Below are 23,625 nucleotides of genomic sequence, written 5' to 3'. Positions count from 1 at the left end.
ATGGTTGTGGGAATGGTGGTGGGTATGGTTGTGGGAATGGTTGTGTGTATGGTCAGGAATGGTGGTGGCATAGGGTATGGCTAGGGAAATGGTTGTGGGAATGGTTGTGTGTATGGTTGTGGGTATGGTTGTGGGAATGGTTGTGTGTATGGTTGTGGGAATGGTTGTGTGTATGGTTGTGGGAATGGTTGTGGGAATGGTTGTGTGTACGGTTGTGGTCATTTAACGGTGAGGTTGTAAGTGTTGTGAAGAGGAGTTGTCTTAGAGGGGGTAAACACACACACACACACACACACACACACACACACACACACACACATACACACACACACACAGATGTAGCAAGATGTGTAAGTGTTAATGAGGGTGTCATTTCAGGGGAACAATGTGAAGAAGTTTCCCTGGGTCATGGAGGTTTGTCTTAGGCTACGACACACATACACACAGATGGAGTCTTCAAGGTGGCTCGTAAGATAAGAGACAAAAAAAAATAAATTCTCAAATACCCTTAACTTACCCCCCCATCTCCCCACCACCCCACCCCTCACCCCCACCCCTCTCTCTCATCTCCATGACTGTAGACGTGAGAAAAAGCCTCTAGGTTAAGACACAGAAAAAGATAAATAAAAACACAGATTCTACCCATAATTAAGTACACAAATAAATATCTAATTAACGAAAGAGAAATTTAATATACGTCGTTTAACCTAAATTAACTTTGTATATTGTTATGGATGTCAGTTTGTATGTCTGTATGGATAGTCCTAAACTTATATTTGTTTGACTCTTTCTATACTTGTCTTGCCTCACCCCTCTGTGTTATTTCCTCCCCAAAGAGTGAGAGACAGGGGGAGGGAGGGAGGGGTAAGGATAATTAATAGATAAATAGATAATACGTTCAATGTTGTTCCCTGTGTGTGTGTGTGTGTGTGTGTGTGTGTGTGTGTGTGTGTGTGTGTTACAAGGCCCTCATTACCACTACGTATTGTCCTAAGACACTGTTGAGAGTAAAGGGGAATTAACACCATTGTAGCTCATTAAGGTCGCCGTCAACTGATGGTCCATGCTATTGTGACTGTGATGATGATGGTGATGATGGTGATGGTGATTAGAGGTGTAAACAGGTTATGGGAGAGAGAGAGAGAGAGAGAGAGAGAGAGAGAGAGAGAGAGAGATCTTGTGAATGAATGAATACCTTGGGCGTCACGAGTCATTGACCAAGGGAGAAGCCACCTGGACACACCCCCCTTCCCTCCTTCCCCTCCTTCTTCTCCTCCTGTGACTGTGTGTCCAGCCTTGCTTGAAGGTCACTCCACTATCATCGCCACTACCACCTCTACCACCAATACCACCACCAATAGCACTAATACCTTCATCACTACTACTAATAACCATCTACCAGACCCCCTTCCCTCACCCTCTCATACACCAAGATTTGTCGTAGCAGGTATGTGTTGGTCTGTGTTCTGTTACGAGTCTACTCTTTGTCAGTGAGGTCTTGTGTGTGTGTGTGTGTGTGTGTGTGTGTGTGTGTGTGTGTGTGTGTGTGTGTGTGTGTGTGTGTGTGTGTGTGTGTGTGTGTGTGTGTGTGTGTGTGTGTGTGTGTGTGTGTGTGTGTGTGTGTGTGTGTGTGTGTGTGTGTGTGTGTGTGTGTGTGTGTGTGTGTGTGTGTGTGTGTGTGTGTGAAATAATAATAATAATAATAATTAACGGTTTATTGAAAGAGCTTGGCAGCCAGAGGCTGAAAATATACAGTTACATATTTGGGGAATGGGTTTCGAATTACAAATAATATACAAGTAACATAAGTGATACAAATAAGATATATAATAACTAGATGGGGAAAAGCTCAAACTACAGTTCATTTCAACATAGTGACAGTGCAAGGAGTAGTATTTACTGGGAGTGAATACACTGGTTTATTACAAGTTATTGATAATTTTTACAATGGTTGGGACTGGGCTGTTCTTATAGCGATCAGTTCGTGCACGTATGGGCTGGATGCGGTTGTGGTGTCGAACAGCAATGTGTATATGTGTGTGTGTGTGTGTGTGTGTGTGTGTGTGTGTGTGTGTGTGTGTGCAGTAGAATTAACAGTGAGAAAATCTATGTTAAATGGGGGTTAATAGGAAGCCGTCATAATACCTTTTCTAAATCAATTTATTAATGACGAGATTGGTACAATTAGGGTGTAGGTGTAAACATTGCTTAGCTCTCTACCGTTGCCGAAATAATTTCCACATTAATATCTACCAGTGTCTATTAAAATAAAGTTTGGTAGTTGTTACTGATGTGTGAAGTGAACCTGTTAAACCAGAATAACAGGAAGAAGAGAGAGAAAAACCGATCAGCGGAAGAGGAAAAAAAAAGTTAAATTATAAACTGTTAAAGTGAGTCACGCCATCTTTGATTTTTGACCCACTTTCTTTCATCACCGCAGAAGACCGTTTTCTATCTTAAAACTTAGGGTAACTAATATATTTTGTACCTCGGGGAGATTTGTTGGCCCTACACGGTTGATTAATCGTTGTTTCCGGCCATGTTACCACCGCGGGGTTGCCTTGGGCGGTGGTTTTTACGGATGAGTTACTGGTACTTGGCTTCTAATTCGTGCGTGGAGGTCGCTAAAGGTGGCTGGCTGGCTAAGTCGCGTTTTATTGTGGTCTGATCAGGTGTTTTCCCGCAGTTCCCCCCCCCCCCCCTGTTACGTTCGTTGTTCCTCCGATTCTAATATTTTCACCCTAATTACTGTATATTTTTAAATAGTGTAATTTCTTGTCATGTTATGTTAAAATTTTGATGATAAATAAGTGTCGTATTAACTTGATTTTAACATTGAGTCGTTGTTTCTATTTTAACATTGAATTATTGTTTAAGATGTTTACCTCCAATTTAACATTTACAATTATCCTAAACATTTAAATAATTTCCTATTGTATCATAGTTTTAAAATGTTTTTCTAATGTATTAATATTTACCGTAATAATTCAGTTATATTTTGAACGAATATATAATAATATCCTTGGTTTAGATTATATCATTCCTGTGTTAATATATATACTGCTATAATTACCATATAAATTAAACCAAGATTTATATAGCTTGAGGTTATATATCGGTTTAAATTGGTTTATCTTAAGTATGGAGGTTTATCATAGTGTAGCATTGAATGGTGTATGGGGGAAGGGCGAGTGGTGTATGGGGGAGGGCGAGTGGGTGGCGTATGGGGTAGAGCGAGTGGTGTGGGGTGAGGCGAGGTGACATGGGTGAAATAGAGAAGTGATTTTGGGAGCCTTGTGGTAGCTTAGTGGGACGGGTTTTCTTGGAGTTACTATATGTTGTCTTTTGTTCCAGTTAGTGAATGGTAGTGGTTGATGGAAGTTACCTGTGTGTGTTTGTTGTTAGACGGAAGGAAGTGAGTGTGTTTACTTGAAGGAAGGAAGGAAGGAAATGTGTTTAGTCTTGTAGGAGGAAGGAAATGTGTTTAGTCTTGTAAGAGGAAGGAAATGTGTTTAGTCTTAAATGAAGGAAGGAAGTCTTTGTTTACTCTTGATTGAAGGAAGAGAGTCTATGTTTGCTCTTGATTGAAGGAATGGAATCACTGTTTACTTTTGAATGAAGGAAGAAAGTGTGTGTTTACTCTTGTAGGAAGGAAGTGTGTTTACTATTTGAATAAAGGAATGGAATCGATGTTTACTCTTGAATGAAGGAAGGAAGTGTGTTTACTCTTGAATGAAAGAAAGAGAGTCTGCGTATACTCTTGAATGAAGGAATAATCTGTTTTCCTCTTGATTCAGGCCACTGCTTTCATATCACGTATCAGCTTCCATCACTGTTTCACGTTCGGTCTGTGTTGACAGTTCTGGAGGTGCAGGTGTGAATGAAGGCCCCCTAAGAAGATTGAACGAAAAGAAAACAGCTTTCATCACGTTCAATATTATTTTTTTTTATTCAATCTTGCGTTTTCTTCTTTCTTTTCTTCTTTCAGTTCTTTCTTTATTTTTCTTTGTCGTTCTTTCTTCCTCCGTCTCACTCCCTCCTCCTCTTCCTCCTCCTCCTCCATTCTTCTCCCTTTTCTCTTTATACTTCCTCCATCTCTGTCTCCCCTTTTACCTCCCTCCTCCCTCCCTCCTGACTCCCTCCCTGACTCCCTCCCTCCTGACTCCCTCCCTCCTCTCCCTCCCCCCTCCCTCCCTCCTCACCCCCACCCCCAAAGAGAAAAAATAAAAATCTCTAATCACAAAATGAACCACAGAAGTTGTTTGGACACACGATCTTGAAACCCCTCGATTGCCTCCGCCTCTTGAACCTGTGGGAGAGTCGACCAGCCATTACCGCTCACCTGTTGTTAAATTGGGAGGATCTTTCATCGTCTTTCTCTTAATTATCAACCTTATGAGTTCCGGGTTAAGGTGGTTTTGAGGTGTAATGAACCTTAATTGGTGTGTGTGTGTGTGTGTGTGTGTGTGTGTGTGTGTGTGTGTGTGTGTGTGTGTGTGTGTGTGTGTGTGTGTGTGTGTGTGTGTGTGTTTCTAATACAGTGGAAAAACACATATTCAACACTGTCACTCACATTCACACACACCCCGAACCTATATGTGTATCTCTATGACGACCACACACACACACACACACACACACACACTGACCACCAACACCACACATCATCCTCCAACTCTCTCCATCCCCCCCACCACTTACACTCCCCCACCCACCCCCTACCTCTCCCCCACCCACTCACACAGGTTACGTCACTCGGGACTGATGATAGTGTTAGGTGTTGACACAGTCTATACTAATAACTGGTGGAGGGATGACTGGTGACAGGTGTTAGAGAGAGAGAGAGAGAGAGAGAATTTTACCGATACAATATCCAGACTCAACCTCACGTCATCTTATTATTAAATTTAAGTGAAGAGAAAACAAAAAAAAATACGTTCGGGACTCTATCGGGTGTTCGACTTTAAAGAGAAATCACACACACACACAGAGATACACGAATGACACCCAGAATAATAACAGAATAACGAGAGGGTGTATTATAGAACTGTTATTACATGTTATTTATTCGTTCTGATATTTGGTTGAATGCAATAACAGGATGATGTTAAAATTAATTGATAAAATTACTCTTATTATAAACAGTTAAGTGAGTAATTTTTTTATTGTTTTTGTTTAATGTTATGTTTAGGTTTTTATGTAATTTAAATGTTCGTATGTCTGGTTTAGGTGTTTTTAACGTGTAGTGTTTATTTATTTATTTATTATTATTATTATTATTATTATTATTATTATTATTATTATTGTTTTTATTATTGTTATTATTATTATTATTATTGTTATTATCATTATTATTATTATTATTATTATTATTGTTGTTTTTATTATTATTATTATTATTATTATTATTATTATTGTCGTGTGGTTATTTGATTATTATGGTTAGTATAATAATGGGGGAGATGTATTGAAGTATATAGTTGTAATGGTGATAGGTAATGCCCTCATCACCTGACCCCATAATGACCCTTGACCTAACTCACGGTGGGCAAGTGATGCTATCCTGTCCCCATCACCTACCCATAATGACCATTGCTTCCTCGCCCCATCACCTAAACCCATTCATCTCAACCCATGGGGGCAAGTGATGCTCTCCTGCCCCCATCCCCCACAAAATGACCATCTGCCGGGCTCATGAGGTGGTGTGGGTGACCATGGGGGGTGGAGGGGGGGAGGATTCACACTCGTCCATGACTTTCGCCAAGATTATGAGTTTTCTCGACGACTTATGGCTTATGTGATGCTGGTGTGTGTGTGTGTGTGTGTGTGTGTGTGTGTGTGTGTGTGTGTGTGTGTGTGTGTGTGATATAGTGTGTAGTATAAGCATGTATACAGTACTAAAAAGTGCATTTATAAGTGTATGTATGGTTGTATGTACAGGTATGTATGTATGTATGAATGTATGTATGTATGTATGTTTGTATGTATGTATGTATGTATGTCTTCCTATAACCCCCCAATTCCTTCCAGTTTAAATACAAATAAAAACCAACTTATAATAAAACCAAATTTAAAACCTCCACACCTGTGTCACTGATCAAGAAAAACCCAATTAAGAGTCATTCTGTTTTACCTGTGTTTAATTACCACAATTTGAGCATCTTGTGGCCTGACTGATAGATGTCTTTGACACGTGAGGGATGTGTTGTCTCTTGTGGCCTAACGGAACCCTTGACAAATGTTGTAAAAAGAGGTTTAAAATAATTGCTTACATGACATTGAAGAATTTGTTGTCACTCTGGTTATAATAATGATAATAATAATAATAATAATAGTGGTAATAATTATAGATAAATAATAATAATAGCAATATAATGATAATAATAATAATAATAATAATAATAATAATAATAATAATAATAATAACAACACGTTTTAAAGTTCACAATGTCACCAACTTATTACCAAAAATGTTAATGTTGTAATGCCTCTTAGCCTCCGGTCTGAGAAAGTAACCCCAGTTCCTGCTTTCTTTAAAAATATGTCGTAAGTGTGCCAAGCAAACAGCTATACCAAGAAATTTAACCAAAATATCTCTTTACCAGTGGGCGTTAGTTTAGTGTAGTCCGGGGTAATGGTTAGCCAGTGCAGTTGGCGAGTTGTCCGGTCTTCTCGGACTATTCCTTAACACTGGGTCATGTAGGTCGTTAACTTAGGCTGTGGTTGTTGTGTTGGCGACAGCTTCTACACCTTAAACAAATTCACGCTTAGGTGGCCCTTGGGTCGACCATCTTCATTACACGAGGGGCTACCGATATTATTATTATAGAAAATGTGTAAATGCAAAATATTAAACCTTTTGTAGTTTCCTTAAAGTATATGTAATTTTGACCCTAGTAATATGTGGTAGTAAAAGCTAACGGATAGACAACAGAAGCTAACGTATTGACAACAGAAGCTAACGTATCTCACAGCTAACACCCAGTCAACAAAACCTATTGTATGTTAAAATCTATTTCCCAGTATTGTAAATAACCAGACGATTGTAAGATATAACTATTTAACCCTGATAATAATAAAAACCCTCTTCATTTGACTAGACTAACATACAAACAAAAATATATATTACCCAACTAAATTAACGATGTGGGTAACCAAACCGCGGTGACATAATGATAAGAATTACCTCTAATAATCAAACACATTATACCACTAACTGGACTAATAATCACTTAATTAATAACTCAAGGTATTACATCATTAAGACCAGTAATTATAGGTTGATGTGGACAAGATATTACATCATTAGTCTGGTGGCAGCAGATTGTGTGTGTGTGGCTTGATGATTCGTCCAGTGTTTATCAGCATAATCCTTCACCGCGCTCGACCCATCTCTCGTCCCCGTTCTAGAGCACTTGATTAAACACCCTTACGCTAACCTAACGCCAACCTAACCTAACCTGACCTGACCTAATCTCCCTAGGTAGCGTTAAGTTGTACAGGTATAATCATTAAGTGAATTAATCTAAGGTGGGGTTAATTAATCTTCATGTGATCCGAATTATACCTCCCTCGCTCAGGAAAAATTTTATCAGACGCCTCAGGAAAGGAGGGCGGTACTGACTTAACACAGGTGATCAATGGTTGTTTTGTTTTTTAGGGTCGCACCTAACTACATGGCGGAGTCTTGTTACCGGAACCACAGGAATTAAATTTTTCCTCCTTTGTCGTATGGTGTGTGTGTGTGTGTGTGTGTGTGTGTGTGTGTAAAGTTGGTTTTAAGTCATCTGTTTTTCATTCCTTGTTGATGAATCTCGGTATGCATAAAACACACACACACACACACACACACACACACACACAGTTCAAAGCACCACTATACATCCTAGCAACCAATGACCTTACTTGACCTCTACACACACACTGACCACAACACCTGAGGCCTTGCAATCACGAGGAATTACCAAAAATAACCCCTTGTTTGGGTACCTGTTAGTATTTTCTCTTGGGTAATTTAAAAAGTGACGTCATTTGTTTATTTTGCGTGAGTGTGATTGAGGAAGACTGTTGTTATGTTGTCATATTTTTGTGTTGTGTGTGTGGGGGGTGTTCTTGCAGGTGAGATTAAGGTGTGTTTTTAGGTCACTGTTTATTATTGTTGTTTTTGTTGTTATTGATGTTGTTGTTGTTATTGATGTTGTTGTTGTTATTGTTGTTGCTGTTATTGTTGTTGCTGTTCTTTTCATTGTTGTTTTTGTTATTATTATTATTATTGTTATTACTCTGTTTTGCTACCCTGTCAGCAGTAGGTGTGGGGTGGTGTGGGTGAGAGTGTGGAGGACTGTGGGGATGGTGTGGGTGGCTGTGGTGTGGGTGGGTGAGGGTGACTGTGGGGTGGTGAGGGTGGCTGTGGGGTGGTGTGGGTGAGGGTGTGTAGGACTGTGGGATGGTGTGGGTGAGAGTGTGGAGGACTGTGTGGGGTGGTGTGGGTGTGGGTGTGAAGGACAGCTCTGTGGCACAATTGGTGGGTGGCGACCACGAATAAATTTACCGATTCAGATGGCTAGTTGTGTGACCAATCAGGAGAGTTCACCTGCACACCATCACGGCAACCACACACTCTGATTGGTCCAGTACCAGCATGGCAACCGAGCTCTCTCATTGGTGGTTTATTTTTGCCCTCTGAGATGAAGGATTATTTTGGCTCTATAAATAATAATAATAATAATAATAATAATAATAATAATAATAATAATAATAATAACTTACATTTAGTACAAGTAAACTCCCATTAAATTTATTCAACCTTGATTTAATTTCTAACCTATAAACGTTTAGTTAATTCAGTTTTCATCCTCTCTCAAACTTACTGATGGATGTCTTTCGTATGTGAGTTAGATTAGGTTAGATTAGATTAGGTTAGGTTAGGTTAGGTTAGGTTAGGTTAGGTTCCATACCTGACTGACCGTGACTCCTACCTGTGACATTTTAGGATTTATCAACATTACTAACACACACCTGGATACAGTCACCCCATTATTTATCTCCCGGTCATAGTAAAGGGATATAGCCATCGGTTTGTGTGTCTGTGTAGTGATCGTAAATTTTCTGTCTCTGTCTGTCTGTATTTCTGTCTCTCTGTCTGTCTGTCTGTCTGTCTGTCTGTCTGTCTGTAATGGTGTGTCTGCATGGGTGATGTGAAGAATAAGATATGGGTGAATGGAGTTAACGGTGTCGTGGTGATGGTGGTGATGGTGATAGGGGGTGGTGGTGATGGTGATAGGGGGTGGTGGTGATGGTGATAGAGAGTGTGAGGTGTGGTGAAGGTGTGGTTATTGGTGTGGCCATTGTCATCATGTGGTTTGATGTTAGGTGTGTGTGTGGCCAGAGCACATAACCATTCCCCTGAGAGAGAGAGAGAGAGAGAGAGAGAGAGAGAGAGAGAGAGAGAGAGAGAGAGAGAGAGAGAGCCATCATCGTCTCAATTGTCCTCCCCCTGGTTCCACTATCCGGCTCTCCACCCATATCTGGTTCACCCAACGTCCGGTTCGTCCGCCTGTCATGATATCACGTAACCGGTTCTCACAGCTACCGGTTCACCTATTATCGTTACCGGCTCATTCACTTCATGGTTCGGAATAAAAACTAATTCATCCATCAATATTAGCAATTCATCCACCATACTCACAAAACAATAAACTTTAGTTGCTCAGTTGTCTACAAAGCTCGCCAGAATGAGACTCTCGTTTGACTCTACTACATAAATATTACCCAGGCATCATCATAAACACACAAGACACGGACCTTGATTTGACGGTACAAAATAACGGGACCATTGTAACTGTAACCTAAAGGCATGTGTGGATGCTCATTTAACCGTAGAATCCGGAAATAAAATACTAGTACTTTTATTAATTACACAATGAGAATATTTCAATTAATGATTTACTGAATTTTTTAATAATAATAATAATAATAATAATAAAATACAGTGATAATAATAGCAGTACCATAAACTCTCATTTGACTGCTCGTGTGGTTATGCGTCATGACCTGCGGAGGGATGCTCGCTTGACAGACAGATGCTGGCAGCCAATCAGAGTGGAAGAGACTAATTACGTAAGGCCCAATTACCCAGATTTTATTGCTGCATTAATAAACCTTGTGTCTATAGGTCATTACTGTTATTGTCACCGAGTTTAAGGAGGTGAGTTGTAACTTGTAATAATATTAATAATAATAATAATAAGAAGAAGAACAACAAGATATCGTATTAGTTAACGTTGAGGGGTTGAGAGAGGGAAGGTAGAGAGGGGGGGGTTGAAGGGAGGGAGGAGGAAGGGCAAGGAGGTCGTGTTGATATGCTTGGGTAGTGGTTTGAATTGTGAAGGAGGAAGAGAGGAGGAAGGACGAGAGAGAGTAAGACGAAGTAGCAAAAGAAGAATTGAAAAACTAAAAAGAAAAGAAATAGGAAAAAGAGAACAATGTATCAAGATGAGAGAGAGAGAGAGGAGAGGTGGGGGACTTTGAAGAAATTGGGACATACCGTATTAAGAAAAATAAATAAAAACTAAATAAAAAATCACAAAAAAATGGGAAACTTCAACAAAAACTACGTAAATTATGAAAAAAAGAAGAAAAAATTACGGAAAAACTCCAAGTATCAAGTAACAACACGAAAGAAACCGGAGGTAGAGAAATATATACATTTCTATAATTGTTTCCACCGGATGGCAAATAATAGCGAATCTCACCGCACCTCAAAGACGGCTATTAGAACTAGGGGGGAGGGGGGGCCGTAGCTGCTAGCCTTGACTGACGCCGTCCCTCTCTCTCACATACTCACTAGTACTTCAGAAAGTTTGGCTTGGTTAGGTTAGGTTAAGTTTCGTTGTGGTTAGTTAGCTTAGGTTAGATTAGGTCGAGTTTTGTGTTGAAGTTGGTTAGGTTAGGGTTAGGTTAGTTTTGGTTAGAATAAATTTCGTTGGGGTTAAGTTTGGTTAGGTTAGGGAACAGCAGAATGAAATATCCTACACACACACACACACACACACACGTCCTACTAAAACAATAATGAAAGTCCTTGTTGCTCTCTGGGACACAACGACTGCCCAACCTGACATCCTAAGAGGGGAGACCTATACACAGGGACACAGGGACTTACAGGGACACACGCAGGGGCTTCAGGGGCCTCTCTATCCTGTAGCGGCCACGGAAACGGTGTAAATAAACCATGACGGTGGAGGTAGCGACCACCATTCACAAAACCCTCAGCTGTGTCACCACCCTCCTCTACCTTTCACCTTCTGCTGCTGTTGCTCCTGCTGCTTCTGTTCCTCCTGCTGCTTCTGCTTTTGTTCGTCCTCTTCTCTTTTTCTTTTCGTTTTTTCCTTCTCCTCTCTATTTTCCTCCTCCTCCTGCTCCTTCTCCTCTCTAATCCCCTCTTCTTACTCCTCTTTAGTCCTCCTCTTCCTATTCCTCCTCTCTAGTCCTCCTCCTCCACCTCTCTAATCCCCTCTTCTTACTCCTCCTCTCTAGTACTCTTCCTCCACCTCCCTAGTCTTCCTTCTCCTCCTCATCCACCCTTCTAACCTTCCTTATCCACCTCTTTCCTTGTCTAGTCCACACCAAGCGCCCTTCACGGTATTCATTAACGGTACAAGAAACATCGACTTGGACAAATATAACTTCGACTTCTGAAACGTAAGGTTGAGGAATATTAATACTAGCTTCTCTTCCTCCCATATTAAGATTAGAATAATATCTCAGTCTTTAAGTAGTATTTTGAGGGATATTTAGAGCAATATTTCTCATCTTCTTCTCCCTCTTACGGGATTAATTGTAGCAAGACTGATAAAAACATAATTTTTTTTCTCCAACTCTCACCGTTACAACTCCCTCAACAACGACCTTGTATACACATGGGAACAAGTTATCACACTACTCCCATCACTAATAACATAACAAGTGTGAAATTTAGTGCATATGCTATTGTTCCCACCACCGAATGTTAATGGTTTTAGCTCAAGAGAGAAAAATATACCTGTTTAAAGAGGAGAATTGTATACACTTGAGACCCATTTACCTGTGATATTTGGTTCTTGTTAGTTTGAATTTACCTTTTAATTCAATGTTTTAAGAGTGTTTTTGTGTTCTTCCTGTACCCTGGGCAATGTGTATAGTGAAGATAACGATAGTACTTTAAAAATAGATTACGATATTTCTGAGTATGACGAACGATCCTTATTTCTTTAACTTATCGTACTCGGGTATCGTAAGAATTCACAACGCTGGAACTTGTTTTTATACTGAGTTGTGTTTATCTTGTGATCTTGTGTGGTTAGGTTAGGTTATCTTATCATTCACATCGTCTCCAGTGAATGAGTAGAATGATGAATGTAGTCTGAGAACGAGTTACTGAAACGAGTAAATGTGAGGGAAGCATCCAGAACGAGTTACTGAAACGAGTAGATGTGAGAGAAGCATCCAGAACGAGTAACAGGGATGAGTAGATGTGAGAGAAGCATCCAAAACGAGTTACTGGGACGAGTAGATGTGAGGGAAGCATCCAGAACGAGTTACTGGGACGAGTAGATGTGAGGGAAGCATCCAGAACGAGTTACCGAAACGAGCAGATGTGAGAGAAGCATCCAGAACGAGTTACTGGGACGAGTAGATGTGAGGGAAGCATCCAGAACGAGTAACAGGGACGAGTAGATGTGAGGGAAGCATCCAAAACGAGTACTGGGACGAGTAGATGTGAGAAAGTATCAAGCTATTGTTTATCCAAGTCAGTGTGTCGGTAGCAGTGATAGTGTAGTGGCGTGGCTTGTAGATACGAGGAATGTAGGGACTTCAGGACAAATGGTTAAGGGTGGAGAGGCCTGAGGAATGTAGGCGTGTGGGCGTGGTAGATCTGTGGGGGCGTGGTAGATCTGTGGGGGCGTGGCAGATCTGTGGGGGCGTGGTAGATCTGTGGGGGCGTGGCAGGTCTGTGGGGCGTGGCAGATCTGTGGGGGCGTGGCAGATCTGTGGGGGCGTGGCAGGTCTGTGGGAGCGTGGCAATCTGTGGGGGCGTGGTAGATCTGTGGGGGCGGGCAGATCTGTGGGGGGCGTGGCAGATCTGTGGGGGCGTGGTAGATCTGTGGGGCGTGGCAGGTCTGTGGGGCGTGGCAAATCTGTGGGGGCGTGGTAGATCTGTGGGGGCGTGGCAGGTCTGTGGGGGCGTGGTAGATCTGTGGGGCGTGGCAGGTCTGTGGGGGCATGGTAGATCTGTGGGGGCGTGGCAGGTGTGTGATTAGGAGTTATGTGCACACTGGCAGGTATGTGTATTTGAATGACCACAGGTAAACCATCCCACCTCCGCCTACCACCCACCACCACCACCGCCCACAGCCGCCCACCTCAGCCGGCCTACATTTCATCCATCACACTCATCCCGTCACACCGCACCTCATGACGCCCTTGGAGGAGAGTGAGGGGGGCGGGGGCGGGGGAGGGTATTGTGACGGAGGCAATGAAGGTTAAGGAGTGTTACACCAACAGCCATGAATCGTCACACACACACAGTCATTTATGTCCAATGTATATTTTCAGCCTTCGGGCTGCAGAACTTTTTCAATAAACCGTTAATTATTATTATTATTATTATTATTATTATTATTACACACACACACACACACACACACACAGACTTGTAGATCGAGTACCTAACTATACAAGATCCTCAGTATACTATATCCGCATTGCCTCTAACTCAAAGGTCAACAGCCTATGGAATCGACCTTCAGCTCCCTCCTTCGTATACTGGGTTTAAGTGGAGGGGGAGGGGGGCACATAAAACTCAAGCACCGAGGTTTGTGTGTCGGGTTAACCTAATCAATCGTGTGAACTCGGAAATGCCAAGATATTAAGCAGACGATTCGCCATTATCTCTTTCGTTTACTTACGCTGCCTGAGGTACAATAAGTCAAAGAAAAAGGTCTGTACCGTCGACCTCACAGAATCACGTTTGGTATTACTATTTTTTTTACGGGATATATTTTATTTTTTTTTTATGTTTGGTTTTATTATTGTGTTTTATTGACTTACGTGGAATATTTTATCTTAAGGATTTTTTAGAATTTTTATTGTCGTAAGGTTCATTGAGTCAGTTTGATACGTTCTCACATCACCAGTTACGAGGGAAAGAACCATATTTACCTTACGAGGGCAGGGGGGGGGGGGTGATGAAGGAGTAGGTGAGTGGAGACTGAACGCCGTGACTGGGAACTAACAGGCGTCCGAATCCAGTTAGTTTATTCATTTAGACGGTGATGTTAGCGTATTTTTTCGTCACACCCGAGTGATTCTCTCTCTCTCTCTCTCTTAAGCTGGATATAGTAGAGCCGTCGTCATCATCATCACTACGACCACCACCACCACCACTACCACCATCATCATCATCTCCATCACCACCACTACCACCACCATTACCACCACTACTACTACTACTACTACTACCACCATCGCGACCACCACCACCACCATCATCATCATCTTCCCATCACCACCACTACCACCACCATTACCACCACTACTACTACTACTACTACTACCACCATCGCGACCACCACCACCACCATCATCATCATCTTCCCATCATACAGTGACCAGGGTAGTTGCGGGTGACGTAGAGAGTGGTTTGATAAATGATACTCCCAGGGGTGACTGTCTCTTCCACACCCTCCACCCCCACCCACATACTCCACCTCCCACCCTCACCTCTACCTCCACCCCCACACTCCACCTTCACCTTCACCCTCCAATTCTACCTCCACCCCACACCCACCCACACACCCACCCACCCTACCACCACCCTCCACCCCACCTCGACCCACACACACCCACCTCCACCCCCACACCCACCCACACACTCCACCTCCACCCCACTCCACCTCCACACCCACCTCCCACCTCCACTGCCACCTCCCACCTCCACCCCTACCTCCACCCACCCCACCTCCACCTCCACCCCTGCACCTCCACCTCTCCACCCCCACCCTCACCTCCACCCCTCCACCTCACCTCCACCTTCACCTCACCTCCATCTCCACCTTCCACCCCACCCTGCTGCCCTCACCCAGCTAACTCATGTATCATAAGCTAAAACTGGTAACAGGTGAGAGCTAAGTGGGATAAATTAGCTGACAGTGGTACAAATAGCAGATAGGACAGTTGTAAAAAGCTAACGTTACTAACAGAATCAACAGGTGTTAAACGGTCCAACAGTATGGAAGCTAAAACAACGGGTAATCTGTAGATTCTCTGATAAGTTAACGTTATTAGATTTGGAAAGCTAACAAGGCTTAAGTTCGAGGCAGCCTAACATACTTAATTGGGTCAGCTAACATTCTTTACCACAGTTATCATCATCATCACTACGGTGTGTTGGTAGTTAACTCCGCTGACATCACGACCCATCCATGGTAGGTTACTCAGCCACTTCCCCCTAACCTAACACAGTTCACAGCACCAATAACACCACAACTTCCTTTAACACAGTTCACAGCACGACCTCGAGTGGCTGCCATCACAACAACAACAACAACAACAACAACAACGACAATAATAATAATAATAATAATGATAATAATAATAATAATAATAATAATAATAATAATAATAATAATAATAGTAATACATTTTTAGATAGTCGTCAGTCCCCAGCCTATCTTACCACTGGGGTCTATTAGGACTGGGGTCTATTATAACTGGGGTCTATTAGGATTGGGGTCTATTAGGACTGGGGTCTATTAGAACTGGGGTCTATTAGAACTGGGGTCTATTAGAACTGGGGTCTATTAGGACTGGGGTCTATTAGAACTGGGGTCTATTAGAACTGGGGTATTATAACTGGGGTCTATTATAACTGGGGTCTATTACAACTGGGGTCTATTATGACTGGGGTCTATTATAAAATGGGGTCTATTAGGACTGGGGTTTATTATAACTGGGGTCTATTAGAACTGGGGTCTATTATAATCAGTCTATTATAGCTGGGGTCTGTATTACTGGGGTTTATTATAACTGGGGTCTATATAACTGGGGTCTATTACAACTGGCTATTACAACTGGGGTCTCATACTGTGGGTCTATTATAAATGGGGTCTATTAGGACTGGGGTTTATTATAACTGGGGCCATTAGAACTGGGGTCTATTATAACTGGGGTCTATTAGGGCTGGGGCCTATTATTACTGGGGTCTATTAGACTGGGGTCTATTATAACTGGGGTCTGGGGTCTATTATAACTGGGGTCTATTAGGACTGGGGTCTATTATAACTGTGTTCATTATAATGGGTCTATTAGACTGGGATCTATTATAACTGGGGTCTATTATAACTGGGGTCTATTATAACTGGGGTCTATTATAACTGGTGTATATTAGAACTGGGGTCCATTATAACTGGGGTCTATTAGGACTGGGATCTATTATAACTGGGGTCTATTAGACTGGGTCTATTATAACTGGGGTCTGTTATAACTGGGGTCTATTATAACTGGGTATATTAGAACTGGGGTCTATTAGGACTGGGGTCTATTATAACTGGGGTCTATTAGAACTGGGGTCTATTAGACTGGGGTCTATTAGGACTGGGATCTATTATAACTGGGGTCTATTAGGACTGGGGCTATTATAACTGGGGTCTATTATAACTGGGGTCTATTAGAACTGGGGTCTATTATAACTGGGGTCTATTAGGACTGGGATCTATTATAACTGGGGTCTATTAGAATTAGGGTCTACTTTACCTATGTGGGTTTCGATACCACTTGACCGAGGTTTTAGGCGACCAAATCCCCAAAATCTTTACCCAAACCGATCACCTGAGGCTCGTGACTCTAACAGTTCGATAACCTGGTAAAGAAAGTCCTCTCCTCACTCTACACCCCGTGACTCCTTCCACCATCTAACTGGTTGACTCAAAGCACAAAAAAACAACTTAAAATCATTAGAAAGTACTAGATTCGTTCACTTAGCACTAGTGGGTGATAAAAGTGAACGTTCGGTGTTATTGGTGTTAAATGAACGTAACTTAGTTCAGGTAGAATCTCTGTTAATTTTGTGTTATTGGCCGTATTTTTGTGTTTTCTCTATGAATCTTATCTACGAATCTTCACTCACCTTGGCGCCACCGTCGTAAACATGTTAGCCCCCGGGTCCCTGTGAACTCATTCATTTCTTGGCGCCCACTATGTGAAACGCCATTGAGGCTTGTTGCGGGCGGATGCTTCAAGAAGTCGGCCAGTGGGGTGTGGTGGTGCTGTGGCAGGGGATGACTGAGGACGTGGTATGGGGTGGCTTTAGCTGTGACACGGGGGGGAGGGTGGATGTAGCTGTAAAATTAAACTGGGTTTAGCTGTGGCAGGGTGTGGCTATAGCTGCTACCCTTATTTACAGAAATTGGCGCTAAAATTGCTCGGTAGAATCTATTACTGGTCGTGCATACATTCAACACAGACACGCATAGTGCCTCACTTTTCACACACACACACACACACACACACACACACACACATGCATCGTCTATCCACCCACCCCCATCACACACACACACAGCATATCAACAGAAGGAGACAGGTGATTACATAATTTACCTGTAAGGACCTTGATACCTTACCTGGTGGAGAAGGTGATGACCCCTCCTGTGTTTACGTTTCTTTGTCGTGTTGTTATAACTCGAGCAGCTGTCTGAAGTGAGCGTATTGGGGCTGTTGTCTGTGGCGTAAAGAGGGTGTCCTGAAGTGGGAGGTTGTCTGTGGGCGTAAAGAGGGTGTCCTGTGGGCGTTGGGAGGTTGTTTATGTGAGGTTGAGTTTGTGTGTGTTTCTGTGTCCGTTGTCTGTGTGGGGGGTGGGGGTTAAGGGTTGATTACGTGTCTGTGAACCGTGTCTGTAGTTGCATTGAAGCTTTCTAACTAACAGGGCGGTGTGTGTGTGTGTGTGTGTGTGTGTGTGTGTGTGGGTGTGTGTGTGTGTGTGTGTGTGTGTGTGTGTGTGTGTGTGTGTGTGTGTGTGTGTGTGTGTGTGTGTGTGTGTGTGTGTGTGTGTGTGTGTGTGTGTGTACTGACTGAAGTCTGTACACATCCACGAAAAAACCACAGGAAGAGAGGGAGGAGGAGGAGGAGGAGGAGGATGGGGGAGGAGACGAAGATGAGGAAGGAAGAGGAGAGAAAGAGGGAAGTAAGAGAGTGAGGATGAAGAGCAAGAGGAGAACTGTAAAGAAATTAATAATGTGGAGGAGATAAAAGGAAGAAGAAGAAGAGAGAGAGAGAGAGAGAGAGAGAGAGAGAGAGAGAGAGAGAGAGAGAGAGAGAGAGAGAGAGAGAGAGAGAGAGAGAGAGAGAGATAAATGAGAAGGAAAATTAAAAGGAAGTATGAAGATGATGGAATAAGGAAGGATCTTAGAGAGGTAATGGTGAAGAGGTAGAGAAGGAGGAGGGGGGGGAGAAGTAGGGGGAGGAGGAAGGATGGGGGTGATGGGAGGTATGAGGAAGCAGGGGGAGGAAGAAGGAGGGAGGGGGGGTTGGAGGAAGGTATTCGGTATTGAGCTGTAAAATGACCTCACTAAGCCAACATCCTCTCGTAGGGGGGAAGAGGGGAAAGAGGGGAGGTGGGGGGGAAGAAAGGAGGTGGGAGGAGAGGAAGAGGGAGGGGAGGAAGTAGGCCGAGTATTGCTCTCTTGTTGGTACCTCGTGTGTACGTGAGAGAGAGAGAGAGAGAGAGAGAACTGCATCATTGTAACTGGCATTCTATAGGACAGTACCCCCTCCAGCCTTCCCTCATCTCCAAGGTTTTCTATGACCACCTAAAACACATTACCAAATATTCAAGTGTGTGTGTATGATGGTAGTGTGTGTGTGTGTGTGTGCATAACAATAATCTTCATTCAGTTACACATCCTTCCATTATACCAAGAGATAATCAAAACGGTAATAAATGTATTGTATAAATCCGTCTTTCTTATTTTTTTATTCATTATTTATACATTTATTCATTTATGCCTATAATACCGACAGACATACGGGCATGCTCATAATACCGACAGATATACGGACATGCCCATAATACTGATGAGATATACGGACATGCCCATAATACCGACAGACATACAGACATGTCCATAATACCGACAGACTACGGACATGCCCATAATGCCGACAGACATACGGACATGCTTATAATACCGACAGACATACGGACATGCTTATAATACCGACAGACATACATGCTTATAATACCGACAGACATACGGACATGCTTATAATACCGACAGACATACGGACATGCTTAAATACCGACAGACATACGGACATGCTTATAAACCGACAGACATACGGACATGCTTATAATACCGACAGACATACGGACATGCTTATAATACCGACAGACATACGGACATGCTTATAATCCATGACAGACATACGACACGCTTATAATACCGACAGACATACGGACATGCTTATAATACCGATGACATACGGACATGCTTTATAATACCGACAGACATACGGACATGCTTATAATACCGACAGACATACGGACATGCTTATAATACCGACAGACATACGGGCATGCTTATAATACCGACGGACATGCCCATAATACCGACGAGACATCGGACATGCCCATAATACCGACTAAGATAGACATGCCCATATACCGACAGACATACGGACATGCCCATAATACCGACAGACATACGGACATGCCCATAATACCGACAGACATACGGACATTCATAATACCGACAGACATACGGACATGCTTATAATACCGACAGACATACGGACATGCCCATAATACCGACAGACATAAGACATGCTAATACCGACAGACATACGGACATGCCCATAAACTGACAGACATACGGACATGCTCATAATACCGACAGACATACGGACATGCTCATAATAGCGAACAGACATACGGACATGCTTATAATACCGACAGACATACGGACATGCTTATAATAATGACAGATACATGACATGCTTATAATACCGACAGACATACGGACATGCTTATAATACCGACAGACATACGGACATGCTTATAATACCGACAGACATACGGACATGCTTATAATAACGACAGACATACGGACATTTATAATACCGACAGACATACGGACATGCTTATAATACCGACAGACATACGGGCATGATAATACCGACGGACATACGGACATGCCCATAATACCGACAGACATACGACATGCCCATAATACCGACAGACATACGGACATGCCCATAATACCGACAGACATACAGACATGCCCATAATACCGACAGACATACGGACATGCCCATAATACCGACAGACATACGGACATGCTCATAATACCGACAGACATACGGACATGCTTATAATACCGACAGACATACGGCGCCCATAATACCGACAGACATACGGACATGCCTATAATACTGACAGACATACGGACATGCCCATAATACCGACAGACATACGGACATGCCCATAATACCGACAGACATACGGACATGCCTATATACACAGACATACACCATAACAACGGACATGCCATAATACCGACAGACATACGGACATGCCCATAATACCGACAGACATACGGACATGCCCATAATACTGACAGACATACGGACATGCCCATAATACGAAGAATGGTATGCCCATAATACCGACAGACATACGGACATGCTCATATCGACAGACATACGGACATGCCCATAATACCGACAGACATACAGACATGCCTATAAACGGACTATAAAAAGCTATCATATAGAGTGAACACCTGAGCCCGGACGCTAATTGACCTACCTCACCCTCACCTGTGTCTCAAGAGGGGCTACAGCATCCGGTAGAGGTCGCGGGTGTCAGTGAACTGGCACCCGGATGATGTTAGTGCCATGTTTACACTCCCCACCGCCACTTGAGGTCAGAGTTCTCGGATCATTTGAAGAAATTGCACCTTAGCTTAATTTCAACTGAAGATTAACCTAACCTAATGCTAACCTGACTTAACCTGACCTGACCTAACCTAATGCTAACTTGACCTAATCCCTAATGCTAACTTGACCTAACCTAATGCTAACCTGACTTAACCTGACCTAACCTAACCTAATGCTAACTTGACCTAACCTAATGTTACCTGGGGGGGGAATTAGAATAAAATAAACAATGCAATAAAGAATGAATAAAGAATGATGATAATGATAACGAGAATGATTAAAGAAAGAATGTCGTCATGAAAGTAATTTGAGCTGCAGTTGCAATAATGATGTCAATTTACGATACTTAATGATGATTGCAATTGATGTTTGTGGTTGCATTAGATGGAGGTGACGTGAGAGAGAGAGAGAGAGGAGAGAGGAGAGGGGGGGGGGGGGGGGGTGGTGGTGAGTGGAGTGAGTGGGGGGGGGTGAGTGAGTGGTGGGTGAGTGAGTGAGTGGTGAGGAGGGTGGTGAGTGAGGGGAGGGGGGTGAGGGTGGGGGGGTGGTGGTGTGGGGGGGGTGGTGGGTGAGTGAGTGAGTGAGTGAGTGTAAAAAGATGATAAAGAGATAGAAGGACAGAGAAAGTAGGCCAACGTGATGAAGATGATGTGAGAGAGACAGAGAGATAAGAGAAAGTGGGTTGACGTCAGGAAGATGGTGAGAGATGTAAGAGAAAGTGGAACATTAAGTGAGAGAGAAGTGAGAGAAAATGGAACAGATAGGGGGAGGGAAGTGAGAGAAAATGGATATATGGGTGAAGGAGGTATTGAGAGAGAGAGAGAGAGTTAATGTGTGTACACCCATGCAAAATAATTTCACACACACACACACACACACACAAAGTCAGAAGTACACATTCATCCCTAACACTGTGTTGACATTTTTGTGTGACTGATAGGAATGTACACACAACAACACACATGTACACCCGAGAGTACACATATAAACACACATACACACCCCAGTGAAGGTGTAGTAGGTGTGGTACTGGCACAGGAGGTGTATTTTCACAGGTATTGAGACCCATGTGTGAGGTAGTTTCCTTCCCTGCCTCCCTCCCTCCCTCCTTCCTTCCTTACCCTCCCTCCCTCCTCCTCCCTCCCTCCCTCCCTCCCTCCTCCTCCCTCCCTCCCTCCCTCCCTCCCTCTTCCTCGTCTATACATAAACACTTCGCTTTTACTCAGTATTTTGGCTGTGTTTACTTTCTCAACCACCAGCCTATCCTGACTTAGCTGATGGATCTTGTTTTTTCGTAAGAGGGATGATTTTTTAACGCCGCATAAGGCATCAAATGACCTAGTTTTAGTAGCTTTTGTGTTCGATTTTTTATTTATTTTATTTTTTTTAGTTTGTGAAGAAAATCCCATTTATACGTATTTTTGGGGGAATATAGGCAAAAATTAGTGAAGGTTTATTTTCCAAAACTATTGTGGAAATTTAAAAAAAAATAGGAAAATTAATTAAAAAAAAAATAGGAAAATTAATTCAAAATTAGGGGAAAAGTAGAAAAATAAGGGAAATATATTCAAAAGTAGGTGAAAAAATCGAAAATTGGGAAAATATATACAAATTTAGGGGGAAAAATGGAAAAAAAACATTCAAAATTAAGGAAACGATCGAAAAATTGGGAAATAGATTAAAAAATAGGAAAAAATACAAAAAATTTGAAAATATATTCAAAAATAGGGAAAAATTCGAAAACAATTCTACTCAAAACTAGGAGAAAAAAATAGCAAGAAAAGGCGAGTAGATTGCTAGCTTTTGCGCCTCAGGTCAAAAGTGAAACCGGCCCTTGTAGACACACGAGTGGGTGAGAGTGTGTGCAATTTGCCCCCAGAAAACTGCATTTTATTCCGTAAAAGCGAATTTGAATTCCTTAGAAGAAGTTCAGTGACCGAGAGAGAGAGAGAGAGAGAGAGAGAGAGAGAGAGAGAGAGAGAGTCGTAGTCTGAGATACAGAAGTATATAGAATGATGAATTGACAGACAAACAGATAGATAACAACAGGAGTAGAGAGAATAAGAGACAAACAGACAGACGAAGATACAGAGATAGACAGACGGATGACTAGATATACGAACAGATAGATAGGAACAAAGTAGAGAAAGAGACAGACAGACAGACAGACGGACTGACAGAGAGTAAAAATATAATTATCAATAAATAAAATAAAACGGATTACAACGAACCTAAACAAAAAACAAACAAAAAAACAATAGCAATAAAAGTAATAAGAGAAAGTGACCAATAAATAAGGAATAAGAGATAAAAGTAAATTACCAATAACAGTAGTAATAAAATAATAATAATAATGGTAGTGAAAGAGGCAGTGTATAGTGAAGGCAGTGTATAATGACTAACAGACGTGGTGAGGAGTGTGAGAGGTTAAAAGGGCGTACTGATAAAAATATAATCTCTCTCTCTCTCTCTCTCTCTCTCTCTCTCTCTCTCTCTCTCTCTCTCTCTCTCTCTCTCTCTCTCTCTCTCTCTCTCTCTCTCTCTCATTACACTCACCTCTAACCCCTAATACACCTCCCCCCTCCCCTCTGCCTCTCACCCCAACAATACTATTCACTCTCACCATGAACTCTCCTCTCTCTCTCTGCC

At 42.4% G+C, this 23,625-nt stretch overlaps 2 protein-coding genes across 2 annotated transcripts in view; one reads left to right on the top strand and one right to left on the bottom strand.

Moving 5' to 3' along the window:
* Positions 1-12,791: 12,791 nt before the first annotated feature.
* On the bottom strand, positions 12,792-13,265 carry LOC121867433 (extensin-3-like). Its single transcript, XM_042367344.1, has one exon. The coding sequence runs from the start codon at positions 13,263-13,265 to the stop codon at positions 12,792-12,794; it is 474 nt and encodes a 157-aa protein (XP_042223278.1).
* Positions 13,266-13,306: 41 nt separating this feature from the next.
* LOC121867432 (serine-rich adhesin for platelets-like) overlaps positions 13,307-23,625 on the top strand; it is a 45,093-nt gene continuing 34,774 nt past the window's right edge. The window contains exon 1 of the mRNA XM_042367343.1: positions 13,307-13,322. Within this exon, the coding sequence (XP_042223277.1) occupies positions 13,307-13,322 (16 nt within the window). The remainder of the gene's footprint in view (positions 13,323-23,625) is intronic.

Source organism: Homarus americanus, unplaced genomic scaffold (genome assembly GCF_018991925.1).
Source record: "Homarus americanus isolate GMGI-L3 unplaced genomic scaffold, GMGI_Hamer_2.0 scaffold23598, whole genome shotgun sequence".
In the NCBI taxonomy this organism is placed as follows: Eukaryota; Metazoa; Arthropoda; class Malacostraca; order Decapoda; family Nephropidae; genus Homarus; species Homarus americanus.
Note: the sequence above shows the minus strand (reverse complement) of the source record. Positions and strands in the feature narration are given on the sequence as shown.